The sequence below is a fragment of the Heterodontus francisci genome, chromosome 47, assembly GCF_036365525.1.
Source record: "Heterodontus francisci isolate sHetFra1 chromosome 47, sHetFra1.hap1, whole genome shotgun sequence".
NCBI lineage: Eukaryota > Metazoa > Chordata > Chondrichthyes > Heterodontiformes > Heterodontidae > Heterodontus > Heterodontus francisci.
The window spans coordinates 8,324,619-8,340,911 of NC_090417.1; the positions used below are offsets into that span (position 1 = coordinate 8,324,619).

Consider the following 16,293-nt stretch of genomic DNA (forward strand, 5'->3'; position numbering starts at 1 on the left):
TCCATAAAAAATGCTACAGCCCAGAACACCATTCAGCCCCCTGTGCTTGTTCTTAGACAGATCTATCCAATTAGTCCCAATGTCTGCTCTTGCGCCGTAGCCCTATACATTTTTCAACTTTAAGTGTTGATGAAATTTATTTTCGAATGTTGTTATTGACTCTATTTCCAGCACCATTTCAGCCATGTGGATGCTGACAAGAGAATGGTAAATCTCAGTTATGATGCCAACACTGCAATTAAAACTGCTTCCAAATTTCACAGCAAAACAAAGGCAAACGGACAGAAATTTCCTTTGAGCGAGCATGCATGTTACATGTTGATACTAGACTGCTTACAGCAAGACAGTCCGTGTCAAAAATCACTTGCATTTATATAGTGCCATTCATGATCTAACAACATTGTAAAGTGCTTTTCAGCCAAAGAAGTACTTAAAGCAGAGTCACCATTGTGATGTAGGAAATGTGACACATTGTAAGATTCCACAAACAGCAATGAGATAATATCTTGTTTATTTAGTGATATTTGGTAAATATTGACCAGGACACCAAGGGGAACCTTCCTGCTGTTTTTCGAACAGCACCTTGAGATCTTTTACATCCATCCGGAGGGCAGATGGAGCCTTGGCTTAAAGTCTCATCTCAAAAGATGGCACCTCCGACAATGCAGCACTCCCTCTGTTTCAGCCGAGATTTTGGGCTCAAATCTCTACAGTAGAATGTGAGCCCACAAGCTTCTGACTCAGAAGCAAGAGTGCAACAACTGTGCCATTGACATACATGTCCACATGCATGTATCATATAGAAACTTCAAAGGATGCTAAACAAATGAATACTTATTCCATCAACATATAACTTATCGATTCCACAACACACTGTCCAGGAAATCTCTAAGCCACACAGAACCAAACATAAATAAATCACTTTTGAGAGGTGTGTTATAATTATGCACCACAGAAAATCATTATTGGACTGTTTCCTATTTTTTCAATCATGAGTGAATAGCCAGCTTTTACCGAGGTGTCGTATATCAGTGAATAATGGCCAACAGACATTTTGCAAGAGGGTGTTTATCCCCCAAGGTGTCCTAACAATTTATTCTCTGTACTTCGGCGACTTAAATTGTGTTTAAGCATTCCTTTCCTGAGGTGCTATGTAATCCAATTCCAGATGTGCAAAGATCTCTTCTTCAGTCGCAGCTGGCAAATATTTATTCTGAAATGAGGAAGAAAAGAAAGACTTGCATTAATATAATTCCTTGCACAACCTCAGGACATCTCAAAGCACTTTACAGCCAATGAAGTACTTCTCAAGTGTAGTCACTATTGTAATGTAGGCAACGTGGCAGCCACTTTGCACACAGCAAGCTCCCACAAACATGCTAATGACTAGATAATCTGTAGTTTAGTGATGTTGACTGAAGGATAAACATTGGCCAGGGCCTGCTCTTGTTCAAAATAGTATTCGGAATCTTTTAGGCCTACCAGACAGTGCAAATAGGTCTTTGGTTTAACATCTCATCAGTAAGACAGCACCTCCAACAGTGTCGCATTCCCTCACTACTGCACTAGAATGTCAGCCTAGATTTTGTGCTCATGTGTCTAGATCCACAACAATAAGAGGCGAGAGAGTGATACCAACTGTCATAGCTGACAGAAAAGAAGAAAATGTTCACTAACTTGTCTCACTAACTTGATTGAGTTTTTTGAGGAAGTGACAAAGATGATTGATAAAGGAAGGGCAGTGGATGTTGTCTACATGGACTTCAGTAAAGCCTTTGACAAGGTCCCTCATGGCAGACTGGTACAAAAGGTGAAGTCACACGGGATCAGAGGTGAGCTGGCAAGATGGATACAGAACTGGCTCGGTCACAGAAGACAGAGGGTAGCAGTGGAAGGGTGCTTTTCTGAATGGAGGTCTGTGACTAGTGGTGTTCCGCAGGGATCAGTGCTGGGACCTTTGCTGTTTGTAGTATATTTAAATGATTTGGAGGAAAATGTAGCCGGTCTGATTAGTAAGTTTGCGAACAACACAAAGGTTGGTGGAGTTGCGGATAGTGATGAGGATTGTCAGAGGATACAGGAGGATATAGATCGGTTGGAGACTTGGGCGGAGAAATGACAGATGGAGTTTAATCCGAACAAATGTGAGGTAATGCATTTTGGAAGATCTAATGCAGGTGGGATGTATACAGTAAATGGCAGAACCCTTCGGAGTATTGACAGGCAGAGAGATCTGGGCGTACAGGTCCACAGGTCACTGAAAGTGGCAATGCAGGTAGATAAGGCAGTCAAGAAGGCATACGGCATGCTTGCCTTCATCGGTCGGGGCATTGAATATAAAAATTGGCAAGTCATGCTGCAGCTGTGCAGAACTTTAGTTAGGCCACACTTAGAATATTGCGTGCAATTCTGGTCGCCACACTACCAGAAGGACGTGGAGGCTTTGGAGAGGGTACAGAAGAGGTTTACCAGGATGTTGCCTGGTCTGGAGGGCATTAGCTATGAGGAGAGGTTGGATAAACTCGGATTGTTTTCACTGGAACGACGGAGGTGGAGGGGCGACATGATAGAGGTTTACAAAGTTATGAGCGGCATGGATAGAGTAGATAGTCGGAAGCTTTTTCCCAGGGTGGAAGAGTCAGTTACTAGGGGACATAGGTTTAAGGTGCGAGGGGCAAAGTTTGGAGGAGATGTGCAAGGCAAGTTCTTTACACAGAGGGTGGAGAGTGCCTGGAACTTGCTGCCGGGGGAGGTGGTGGAAGCAGGTACGATAGCGACGTTAAAGAAGCATCTTGACAAATACATGAATAGGATGAGAATAGAGGGATACGGTACCCGGAAGTGCAGAAGGTTTTAGTTTAGGCAGGCATCAAGATCGGCGCAGGCTTGGAGGGCCGAATGGCCTGTTCCTGTGCTGTACTGTTCTTTGTTCTTTATATAGGATATGAAGGTGTTGGAGAAGGTGCAGAAAAGATCCATGAGACTGATTCTAGGGATTAGGAATTTGAGTTATGGAGATAAATAGTTGGGACTGTTTTCCTTGAAGAGAAGGCTGAGAGGAGATTTGATAAAGGTATTCAAAATTATAAGGGGTCTGGGCAGAGTAGATAGGGAGAAACTGTTCCCACTTGTGAAAGGATCAAGAACGAGAGGGCACAGATTTAAAGTAATTGTTACAAGAAGCAAAACCTACATGAGGAAAATCTTTTTCTCACAGCTAGTGGTTAAGATCTGGAATGCACTGCCTGAGTGTGTGGTGGAGGCAGGTTCAATTTAAGCATTCAAATTGGAATTAGACTATTATACGAAAAGAATGAATGTGCAGGGTTGCGAGGGGAAGGTGGGGGGAATGGCACGAGGTGAATTGCTCATTCGGAAAGCCAGTGCAGGCATCTTGGGCCAAATGGCCTCCTTTTCGCTGTAACAATTCTGTGATAAATAGAAAACTTAAGTTATTAAACAATCATACCATCAGCACAACTAAAGTAACTTCAGTTTTACAGTGTTATACTCTGAACATAACTTCAAAAAGGGAAATCCACTCAGAATCCAGAGAATTAGTGCAGTGTGTTGGCATATTACCGCCATATCCAGTTGATTTTTCGTATTCATTCATGGAACTTGAGTGTCGCTGGAAAGGCCAGCATTTATTGCCCATTCCCAATTGCCCTTGAGAAGGTGATGGTGAGCCACGTTCTTGAACTGGTGCAGTGCTGTTAGGCAGGGAGATCCAGGATTCTGACTCAGTGAAAGTGAAGGAATGAACGAAAGATTACAGTTTCCTACATTTTGAGTTCTTTATTACTTGGATTATATGGTAGGTTATTTCTTCAGGTAGGGATGAAATGTATTTTTTTCTAAATTGGAGAATGAGTCATCATCTCCAAGAGCAACATGGAAAATGCATGGGAGCAGACTGCCAACCTTTAAATTGTTGTGGCTCACATCACACAGTATTGCTGAAAAATTAAGGACACCACAAGGAATTGCATGATACACTATTACTTGGAATCAAAACGCACAGCAGGAGGCCAGTCAGCCCAGCATGCCTGTACTGATCTAACAGTCACAGCATTTTACGGATATCTGAATGGATTTCACATCATGATTGTTTGGTAGACTGAGAGCCAAGGAATTCAATTTATTTCTACCTGTTTATTATCAAACAAAGAATGGCTGTTCAAACTCATATGCTTCAAGTGCTTAGCGTATCTGCGTAGGTCTCGTTCAAAGAGCTAAAGAACATCAGAATAAACAAGAAACCAAGTCACTGAAACCAAGTCAAACAGAAGAGTTTTGCTCTAAGTGAATGGATTTCGATCTCTATTTTTCTGCATTTCTACTGGATGTATTTTACACTCTTCAACCTCCCCCCCACCCCCACCCACCCCCACGCCAACCAAATTTTCCACTTCCTCATTTAAAGCCTTGGACTCTTGCTGGTATAAGGTTCCAAGGTTGTCAGGTGCCTTCCCATACATCACTCAAATGACCAGTCAATTGTGAGCATCGACTAAGTCGGTCAGCAGGCTACTCAACTGCAAGGACAAATCAGCAAAGCCCACATATTCATCTCGGCACACTTCTTACAGGAGTTGTGCATATAATGAGGAGTGGAAACCCCTGGCTGTTTTGCTGATCCCTACTCCAGGGGTGCTGACACCAATTGTAATGTCCTGTTACCTCAGCTATCAAGTAAATCAGGACAAGCCAGGACTTTCCTGGCTCAGCTATTCAGTCAACCAGTTAAGTCATTGGGGGTGTGTGGGAGAGTTATAATATGGAATTTTAAATGTGTGCAGAAATTTTTATGTATAAAATGCTATGGAACTTGCTACCACAAGGAGTAGTTGAGGTGGAAGTAGGCAGGCTTTGCGCTGAGAGGATGTGGGATTGAAAGCTCAATTCAGACTTCAATAGGATGTAGAGATTGCGAAATCTGTTTGCGCCTCCAACAGGTGTTTGGGAGGGAATGGAATTTATGTCAAGGGTATCCAGTTTGTGGCGAAGACTGAAGATAATAGCTTCCATCTTCTCTCTGTTGAACTGGAAGAAATCCTTAGCTGCCAGGAGTATTCTGCTTAGCTTTTCATTCTGTAACAAGCATTTTTTTTGTATTAAAAATTAGGATTCCGTGTTTGTAAAAACTGTACCAAGGATTTCAGTTGACATTTAACTTTATGGATGTTTTGAAAGGAAGTTCAATAAAGCTGAACCGGTAAACAAAGACTGGAATACAGTTAATTCAAGGAAACCAGCAGGGGGTTGACCTCAGAGCTACCCTCTGTGATGACAAGAAAGAATAATGACTGTGCATGTGACTTGTTTATGGACGGTTTTAGTTTCAGTTTTGAACTTTAAGAAGCCAGTGAGTTTGGACAAACAGCAGGCATTTGAAATATTATTTTGACCTGCCTGGAGATCAGAAGAAAACCCAGAAAAAGTATTATCTCTCTGTAAAGGAATCCTGCATCTCAAGAAAAAAACCCTGTATTTCAAATGTGGCAGATTCCTATTGCCTCCTGTCTCTGAAGAACCTCTGCATCAAGCTGTACTGGAGCCTCCTGGGTTTAAGAAATCCTGAATATTGGAAGAAACCTTCTACTGCTATACTGCTATTCTCAGACCTAAGAGGATCCTTGTTGCTGCACCCCTGATGGAAGGCCTTAAGTTATTTGAACTTCTTTGTTCCATAGGGGGGGAAAAATCGGCAGCTAACTTGCAGACAGCAAGGTCCCATAACCAGCAAATGAATGAATCACCAGATAATTTGCTTGCTGATATTTGTGAGGGAAATGTTGGCCAGTATACTTGGACAACCTACTCTTCAAACAGTGTCAGAAGATTGTTGTGGTTCAATGAACAGGCAAATGGGACCCTGGTTTCATGTCTTACAAGAAAAGTGACTCATCTGAATGTAGTTATCAAATAGAGTGTTAACCTAGATTATCCACCTCAATCCATAGTGACTCTTGAACCCAAAATCTTGTGGGTCAGAAGCAAGAGCACTCCCATCTTAAATAAAAAGAAGAAACGCTGGAAATACTCAGCAAGTCTGGCAGCATCTGTGGAGAGAGAAGCAGAGTTAACGTTTCAGTTCAGTGACCCTTCTTCAGAACTGGCAGATAGAAGAAATGTAAAAGCTTTTAAGCAAGTAAAGCGGGGGTGGGGCAAGAGATAACAAAAGAGGTGTTGATAGGACAAGGTCACCGAATAGCTGACCAAAAGGTCATGGAGCAAAGGCAAACCATTTGTTAATGGTGTGCTGAAAGACAAAGCATGAGTACGGATAGGGTGTTAATGGACTGAAAACTGAACAGCCACAAGCACAAACATGAAAAAAAACAGTGGGTAGGCACAGTAGAAACAAACTGAACAAACTAAAATAATGTCCTGTTACCTCAGCTATCAAATAAATCAGGACAAAAAAGAATAACGAAAAATCAAAGTAAAATGGAGGGCCCATCATGCTCTGAAATTACTGAACTCAATGTTCAGTCCGGCAGGCTGTAGTGTGCCAAATCGGTAAATGAGATGCTGTTCCTCAAGCTTGCGTTCATGTTCACTGGAACACTGCAGCAATCCCAGGACAGAGGTGTGAGCATGAGAGCAGGGGGGGGGTGTGTTGAAATGGCCAGTAAACGGAACTCGGGGTCATGCTTTCGGACTGAGCGCAGGTGTTCCGCAAAGCGGTCACCCAGTCATAGTTTGGTCTCCCCAATGTACGCATTGTGAGCAGTGAATACAGTATACTACATTGAAAGAAGTACAAGTTAATTGCTGTTTCACCTGAAAGGAGTGTTTGGGGCCTTAGATAGTGAGGACAGAGGAAGTAAATGGGCAGGTATTATACCTCCTGCGATTGTTGGGGAAGGTGCCATGGGAAGGGGACGAGGTGGTGGGGGTAATGGAGGAGTGGACCAGATTGTCACAGAGGGAACGATCCCTTCGGAATGCTGACAGGGGAAGGGAGGGAAAGATGCCTTTGGTAGTGGCATCACGCTGGAGGTGGCGGAAATGGCAGAGGATGATCCTTTGGATATGGAGGTTGATGGGGTGGAAAGTGAGGACAAGGGGAACCCTGTCAGGGTTCTGGGAGGGAGGGAAAAGGGTGAGGGTAGATGTGTGGAAAATGGGCCGGACACAGTTGAGGGCCCGGTCAACCACAGTAGGGGGAAATCCTCAGTTGAGGAAAAAGGAAGACATGTCAGAGGTGATATTGTGGAAGGTTGCATCATCAGAGCAGATGCGTCGGTGATAGAGAAACGAGGAGAATGGAATGGAGTCCTTACAGGAGGCAGGATGTGAAGAAGTGTAGTCGAGGTAGCTGTGGGAGTCGATGAGCTTATAATGAATATTAGTAGACAGCCTATCCCCAAAGACGGAGAGAGAGAAGTTGAGGAAGGGGAGGGAAGTGTCAGAGATGGACCATGTAAAGGTGAGAGAAGGGTGGAAATTAGACGCAAAGTTGATAAAGGTTTCCAGTTCGGAGCGGGAGCAGGAAACGGAACCAATATAGTCATCAATGTACCGGAAAAAGAGTTTGGGGGGGGGGGCCTAAGTAGGACTGGAACAAGGAATGTTCGACATATCCCACAAAAAGACAGGCATAACTGGGACCCATGCAGGTACCCAAAGCAACACCTTTTACTTGAAGGAAGTGAGTGGGGTTGAAGGAGAAGTTGTTCGATGTGAGAACAGGTTCAGCCAGGCTGAGGAGGGTGGCGGTGGGTGGGGACTGGCTGGGCCTCTGCTCAAGGAAGAAGCGGAGAGCCCTCAAACCGTCCTGGTGCAGGGTGGAGGTGTAGAGAGATTGGACATCCATAGTGAAGAGGCGGCAGTTGGGGCAAGGAAACTGGAAATTGTCAAAATGAGTAGGGCGTCAGAAGAGTCATGGATGTAGGTGGGAAGAGACTGAACCAGGGGAGAAAAGTTAGAGCCAAGATCGGAAGAAATAAGTTTAGTGGGGCAGGAACAGGATGAAACAATGGGTCTGCCGGGACAGTCCTGTTTGTGGATTTTGGGAAGGAGGTAGAAGCAGGCTGTCCGGGTTGCGGGACTATGTGGTTGGAAGCTGTAGAGGGAAGATCTCCAGAGGAGATGAGGTCAGTGACAGTCCTGTGGACAGTCGCTTGATGTTCGGTAGTGGGGTCATGGTCCGAGGGAAGTAGGAAGAAGTGTTTGAGAGTTGGCGCTGAGCCTCTACAAGGTAGATGTCGGTATTTTTTGTGTTTATTTTATTTTGTTCAGTTTGTTTCTACTGTGCCTACCCACTGTGTTTTTTTCATGTTTGTGCTTGTGGCTGTTCAGTTTTCAGTCCATTAACACCCTGTCGGAATGCTTTGTCATAGAGAGATACAGCACTCAAACAGGCCCTTCAGCCCACCGAGTCTGTGCCGACCATCAACCACCCATTTATACTAATCCGACATTAATCCCATATTCCCTACCACATCCCCACCTTCCCTCAATTCTCCTACCACCTACCTACACTAGGGGCAATTTACAATGGCCAGTTTACGTATCAACCTGCAAGTCTTTGGCTGTGGGAGGAAACGGGAGCACCCGGCGGAAACCCACACGGTCACAGGGAGAACTTGCAAACTCCGCACAGGCAGTACCCAGAACTGAACCCGGGTCGCTGGAGCTGCGAGGCTGCGGTGCTAACCACTGCACCACTGGTGTGTCTTTCAGCACACCATTAACATATTGTTTGCCTTTGCTCCATGACCTTCTGGTCAGCTATTCTGTGACCTTGTCCTATCAACACCTTCTCTTTTGTTATCTCTTGCCCCACCCCCGCTTTACTTGCTTAAAATCTTTTACATTTCTTATATCTGCCAGTTCTGAAGAAGGGTCACTGACCTGAAACTTTAACACTGCTTCTCTCTCCGCAGATGCTGCCAGACCTGCTGAGTATTTCCAGCGTTTCTTGTTTTTATTTCAGATTTCCAGCATCTGCAGTATTTTGCTTTTATTTTAGTACTCCCATCTGATCGAAGCTGATAATATTTAAATAGGTTTAATGTTAAGAATATCCTTCACTACCTGTGCAAACACGATCATACATATAACACCACAGTTTTCACAGGCAGTAAAATTGAAAATGCTGGAAATAAAGAGCATGTCTATCAGTATCTAAAAAAAGACCGACTGTTTTGAATCAAAAGCCTTTGTCAACTCGAATAAAGCGGATTGATCCAAAATGTTCACTGGTCTTATTCAGTTGCTAATTGACCAGTTGTGTCATTCAAATTTTTAGAGCTTTGGTATTTAATTTGTGCATTGTACAATAGTTGCATCTTGCTGTACTTAAGTCTACTTACCCGTGAACCTGTCCATCCCAATAAGGCATAAGCATACTGGCTGAAGGGGGCAATGACCAGATCCACTCTCACAGCCTTCCAATGCTTATCCTTTACTGCAGCAGCAGTTACACGCTGAGTCGTCGCTGCATGACCAGCAAGTCCAATTCCCCTGGTCTCAATCGCAGTCAAAGAGTCACGATTGCTTGTTTTGTTAGGTTCTAGATTATTTACCATTCCCTTCTTCAGTTTGAAGATAGAAAAACATTTTGTGAAGTGATCAAATATCTCAGGCTCCTTGTTCTTCCATTTATGGTAACTGCTGTCTGTGATGTCATCATACAATATCAGACCCTAAAATAATTGGAAAGCAAACTTGTAACTTAACGTTTACTTTTCCACAGAGTTTCTCTCTCCTCTTATAAAGGCTGTCTGCATGAAAAGTGTCTTGCAAGTTGATAAACATTCATTGTGCAAGGATCTTGCTGGTAAAAAGAGAACTAGGTGAAGCAGCAATTAAAGTTAACAAATGTTAAAAGACGAGGAACATAGGAAATAGGAGCAGGCCATGTGGCCCTTTGAGCCATTCAACTAGATCATGACTGATCTTCTCCCTCAACTCCATTTTAAAGCGCTATCCCCACATCCCTCAATATCTTTCACATCTAGAAATCTATTGATCTCTGTCTTGAATACATTCAACGGCTGAGCTTCCACAGCCCTCTGGGCAGAGAATTCCAAAGATACGCTACCCTCTGAGTGAAGAAATGCCTCATCTCATTCCTAATTGATTTAACTCTTATTCCAAGACTGTCCCCCCTGGTTCTCGACCGCACCCCCCAACCAGATGAAACATCTTTACTGCATAGCCCCAGTTGAGCCCAAGAAGAATTTTGTACGCCTCAATGAGATCACGTCTCATTCTGGACTCGACAGAATACAGGCCCAGTCTCCTCAATCTCTCCTCATTAAGACAATCCCACCATCCCAGGGATTAGTCTCCTGAACCTTCGTTGCACTCCCTCTATGGCAAGTATATCCTTCCTTCGATAAGGAAACCAAAACTGTACACAATATTCCAGGCACAGTCTCACCAAGGTTCTATACAATTGCAGCATGACTGCTTTGCTGCTCAAATACTCTTGCAATAAAGGCCAACATACCATTTGCCTTCCACATTGCTTGCTGTACCTGCAAGTTTAGTTTAGTTTAGAGATACAGCACTGAAACAGGTCCTTCGGCCCACCGAGTCTGTGCCGACCATCAACCACCCATTTATACTTAATCCTACACTAATCCCATATTCCTACCACATCCCCACCTGTCCCTATATTTCCCTACCACCTACCTATACTAGGGGCAATTTATGATTGCCAATTAACTTCCCAACCTGCAAGTCTTTTGGCTGTGGGAGGAAACCGGAGCACCCAGAGAAAACCCACGCAGACACAGGGAGAACTTGCAAACTCCACACAGGCAGTACCCAGAATTGAACCCGGGTCGCTGGAGCTGTGAGGCTGCGGTGCTAACCACTGCGCCGCCCCTGTAGTTTTCCCATCTACTTTTTTGTTGTTCTAACAGATCCATTAAAATTGCAAAGATTTTGAAAATCATTGAATTTTTAATATCAAGAGTCATGGACAAAACAATGAAAATGGCCCTGATTTTGCTGCAGGAATACTGGTGAGTCCTTGTGTACAGGTTCAGGGGCAGAATAGCACTGATTACAGCATTGCTCAAGCATGCACAATGGATCCAGGATGTTCCTGGGACACCCATCCAACCACAGTTAAAGTTGAAAAGCTGAACAATAAGGCTTGCAGCTTTCTTGTCAAATTGAAGTGCCACCTGCCTCCTTGGAAGGAATTGGATGCCCAACCACCTTCCTGTCTTAGTTAAAGCCATAAGCAGGTAGGTTGGAGTTGGTATCAGATCTCTAAAACTTGAAACATCAACCTGACGCAGACCAGCCCTTTTTGTTTGGTTAAAACTCTTCCCTATGCGGCTTAGTGAGGATTCTTCAGTATGATGGAAAAAGAGGCTCGCTCTCTCAGCTTGCCCAGGTGCCCTGTTGAGGGTGCCGCGCTGGATCAAACACTGGATGAGAGCAAATCCCCGCTTTAAAGCCAGTGAAAACTCTGTGGACAGCTATCAGTGAGATGAACAGCAAACACCATTTCTTTACTGCTGACAACAAAGTCTAGGCTATTAAACTAATTAGGAAACTGACTAAGCAATGTGTTCTGTGGGTTCCTCTGTATGACTCCATCAAAATCGCTACTAAGACAAAGGCCTATTGCGAGTGTGGTTCTAAGATACACAGTCCAGATCTCATCATTGGTGGTAGAATGAGATTAGCCACCAATGATAATACAAAGAAAGGTGAGGGTACACACATGGCAGGAGTCAGAAGACCAAAAATGAAAGAGACAATGTAAAGCTGGAGGATGCTGAGAGATAAGGTATGATGAGGCTGTGGAGGTTATATGAAGCTAAGATTTAATCTTCATGTTTTGGGGTAAGAGGGAGAAATTGTAGGTCAGCAAGGAGAGTAGTGTGTGAAAGAGCCCATATTGCGACAGCTAACTTTTGAACAGGTTGGCATTTATGGATGGTGCTAGGCCAATAAGTGACGCTGGTGATATATAGGATGACACATTTGAAGCTCAGCTCAAGGTCGAACAGGATGCCAAGGTTTCATATACGATGATTCAGCTTCAGCAGGGGGTTCTGGAAGAGGGAATAAAGACAGTGGGACATCAGAGTTTACGGAAGACACCAAAAATGATGGCCCCTGGCGAGTACTCTAGCAGTCAGTTCTTTTACTCAGGTTTGTTGAAGAACTCAGTGGAAGAGAGAAAGAGACAAAACACATCTAACAATCAAGATCTAACTAAACTTCCACCCCTCTAGAATTGAGTCTCGATAATGTAAGCACAGCATATGATATGCAGCACAGCTTAGTAGCATGGGCAGGAAAGGGAGAAAAATAGGGATAGTAGCACATGGCAAAGCTTAAAACACTCTTGATTCATCCAATTTCCCACAAATTGGCTTCCCAAGGTAAAACATGCTACCGTATGGAAGATGACAAATTAACATCACTTACTTCCTGAAAAGTCAGAGGGACAGTAACCTAAGACAGAACTGTACAATTTCCTGCTAATTTCACCTTGAACCGTATCAGTCTCCAGCTTTTCTCCTATTTCCTCTCATGGCCTCTTGGAGCCACCTTGTCCAAGAGACCCACTTCCTGTTCTGGTGATCCCCATTCCCATTATGCTGCTGACCATCCAACTTGCCTTTCTGGCCAGCGTTCCAGGTGATACAGTAAATGGCTCCGCAGGTTTCTGCCCCTGCTACAGTACAGAAAAGGTTCTAATGAAAGAAACAAATGACATCCTCTGTGACTGTGACCATGGCATACTCAGTACACTCCTCATCCTTCTTGACCACTGCAGCTTGCGATACGGTTGACCACACCATCATCTTCCAACACCACTGCTTCATTATCCCTTTGAATGTGGCTGCCCTTGCTTGCGCTCACTCATAAAATCAAAAAAAGGTACTAGAGATATTAAATGCTTCAGAACTATTAGCAGCAAGTTTTGTACCTTACTCCCCATAAACATGTCTAACATATATCACATCAGTTTTGAGCTACTTCCAAGTTGAAGAGAATTAAGAGTCGAAAGAATGTCTTGGACAGTGCCAGATTTAATGAAATGTACTATGCATACCTGGGCGACCATCCAACTAATCACTTGGTGAATAAGACCCTCTTCCTTGCCTTCCTCTGGGTGACTTATGAGAAAGTCAACATCGTGGCCAGACTCCTTCTCTCTGAAGGACAGAATGTTCTATGAGTGAACACAAACCACTTGAAAACAAATACTACAAATGAAATGGGAAAACCTCTTCCAAGGAGGTACTGGAGGAATACAGTATCACAGTGAAAAAATTAAGTGAAATGTGGTGGTGTTTTCAAATGCATTTCTTTAGGATTGGGTTAATGCAGCAGAGTGCTTGGTTCCCACCTCAAAGTCTGTCGTTGACGAGCTGGTGACGAAAAGCACTTCTCATGATGATGCCAAATGATCTAATTTTCCAATTCTCATTTTCTGCAATGCTCAACTTTACTTGAGTTACAATTCTGTCAACCCAAATGAATCAGATATCTCTGAAACAATGCAAGGAAGTATGTTGTATATTTTATGACTTTCCCCAGTTCTCAACTCGTCTGTCAATCCTTCTTCACACCATAGTCCTCATAGTACCAGATGATCATGGTGCAGCAGCATCCTGTCTGCATTTCTGGAACTGCAGTAGGAGATACTGCTGAACCAATGTGCTGGGAAAATGTTGCACTGCTGCAGTATTTAATCCACAGAAAACTACAATTAATTGAAACAAGACATCTCCTGTATGGCTTACTAAGTATGTACTGCCCAATGTGGTTTTAAGCCATAACAATCTGAAAGAAAATTCTAAAGAAATTCTGATAAATGGGCACAGACCTCAAACGGTAACTCTATTTCTCTATCCATAGATGCTGCCAGAGTTGCTTAGCATTTCCAGCATTTTCTGTTTTATTTCAGATTTCCAGCATATGCAGAACTATGCTTTTCAGAAAATGCTCTTTGGTAGCACAAAGCTCTGCTCGACAGATTGCCTAACTCAGGAATTTGGCAAATGTCGGAATTCAGCAGAGTGAGGGAGGAGGTGCTGTTCGGAGACAGTGAGACCTGAGAACTGAAGCCCAGAGGCATTAATTAGGTGAGCAGGTAGGTGATTGGTTGGCGAGTTTTAAGTTTTTTTTTCTTTCTAAGCTGGGGCAGTAGTTTAAACTGGTACTGGGGAATATACACGTTTTGTATTAAAATTGTAGGTTAACTAGTTAAACTACTTAATATAGCTACAAATTATCAGTGATATTTCTAAACTTGAAAACTAATTTGTGAAATAAAACACTAGAAATGGCAGGATTGATTGTAGCATGTGGGAGCTGGCGGATACCAGTGTGATCCACTGCAATCACATCTGCATTAGGTGACTGCAGCTTGAGGAACTTCAGCTCAGAGCTGAAGAGCTACAGTCCAAGATTTGTACACTGCGATGCATCAGGAAGGGGTAAGTTACCTGGACGCTTTGCTCCAGGAGACAGTCACACCCCTTAGACTTGGTACTTGAGATTTGGTCTGTGGTCAGGGACAGGAGGGTGTGACTATGACTGAGACAGGTATGGGGATACAGAAGGTAGCAATGGAGAAGCCTCAGCCCTTGAATTTGTCCAACAGGTTCGAGGTTCTTCCAGCTTGTGTGGATGAGAATAGGGACGGTAGAGTGGTGGAGCAAACTGACCACAGCACCATGATGCAGAGGGCCATTCAAGTGGGGAGAATAAAAAGGAATGTAGTACTCGTGGGGGACAGTATAGTTAGGGGGATAGATACTGTTCTTTGTAGCCAAGAATATGAGTCCCGAAGGCTGCATTGCCTGCCCGGTGCCAGGGTTAAATGCCTTGCATTTTTCACTTGTGCCTTAACAGGTCTATATTTGCTCTGCCTTCCAGACCGACTCAGCTTCTCTTCCATATTTGGCTGTGCCTCACCCCCTACTGTACTTAAACTCTGTATCCCATCCCCCTGCCAAATTAGTTTCAACCCCACCCCCCACACCACCCAACAGCACAAGCAAACCTCCCAGCAAGGATGTTGGTCCCATTTCAGTTTGGGTGTAACCCGTCCAACTTGTACAGGTCCCACCTTTGCCATAAACAAACCCAGTGATCCAGGAACCTAAAGCCCTCCCTCCTGCACCATCTCTTCAACCACAGATTCATCTGCTCTCTCCTCCTATTCCTACTCGCTAACATGTGGCACAGGGAGTAATCCAGAGATTACGACCTTTGAAGTCCTGCTTTTTAATCTGCTACCTAGCTCCCTAAATTCTTGTTGCAGGACCTCATCCCTCTTTCTACTTCTGTCGTTGGTACCAATGTGTATCACAACCTCTGACTGCTCACCCTCCCCCTTCAGAATGTCCTGCAGCTGCTCCGTAACATCCTTGACCCTAGCACCAGGGAGGCAACATACCATTCTAGAGTCACGTTTGCGGCCACAGAAACGCCTATATGCACCCTTTACAATAGAATCCTCTATCGCTACAGCTCTTCCACCCCTTTTCCTTCCCTGCTGTGCAGCAGAGCCCTCCGTGGTGCCATGAACTTGGCTGTTGCTGCTTTGAGGTCATCTCCCCCAACAGTATCCAAAGCGGTATATCTGTTTGAGAGGGGGATGGCCACAGGGGACTCCTGCACTACCTGCCTGCGTCTAGTACTCCGTCTGGTGGTCACCCATCCCTTTTCTGCCTGTGCAGCCATTACCTGCGGTGTGACCACCTCGCTAAACGTGCTAACCACGATGTTCTCAGCATCACCTTGTCCCATGACCACTGTTTTCTCTGCACTTAGAATCAAGGAGAACAAGTTGCAGGCATGGGAGAGACAGTCCATGAGTCTTTGTAGCTGAGGTTTCCGTGTGAGCGACTGGCGCAGCATCGTTAGCATAGAGGAGTTTTCTGATCAGGAGGCGGTGTGTCTTTGGCTTCGCTTTCAGCCTTAATACATTGTCGAGCTTGCAATCTGACCTAGTGTGCAAGTAGACTCCTTCCATATCTGCAAGGAGGGTGAAGGTCAGGAGCATGGAGAAGAAAATGCCAAACAGAGTAGGGGCTAGGACACAACCCTGTTTTACTCCATTCTTCACTGTGAAACTGAAAAGCGATCATAACAGGATAGAATTTCAATTTCAGTTTGAGACTGAGAAATTTCGATCTGAAGCTCCCTCTTAAACTTAAATAAAAGCAGTTCCAAAGGCATGAAGACAGAGTGGCTAAAGTGGACTGGGAAAAAAAGTTAAAAAGCTAAGACAGAAGAGAACCACTGGCAGACATTTGGAGGAGATATCTCAAAACTCTCAACCAAGAT

The 16,293-nt window shown here is 44.2% G+C and overlaps 1 protein-coding gene across 1 annotated transcript in view; it reads right to left on the bottom strand.

Moving 5' to 3' along the window:
* Window positions 1–494: 494 nt before the first annotated feature.
* The window catches only part of polm (polymerase (DNA directed), mu), a 35,379-nt gene continuing 19,580 nt past the window's right edge, over window positions 495–16,293 (bottom strand). The window contains 4 exon segments of the mRNA XM_068022978.1: window positions 495–1,213; window positions 4,152–4,235; window positions 9,327–9,659; window positions 13,046–13,148. Of these exon segments, the coding sequence (XP_067879079.1) occupies window positions 1,127–1,213; window positions 4,152–4,235; window positions 9,327–9,659; window positions 13,046–13,148 (607 nt within the window). The 3' untranslated portion in view covers window positions 495–1,126.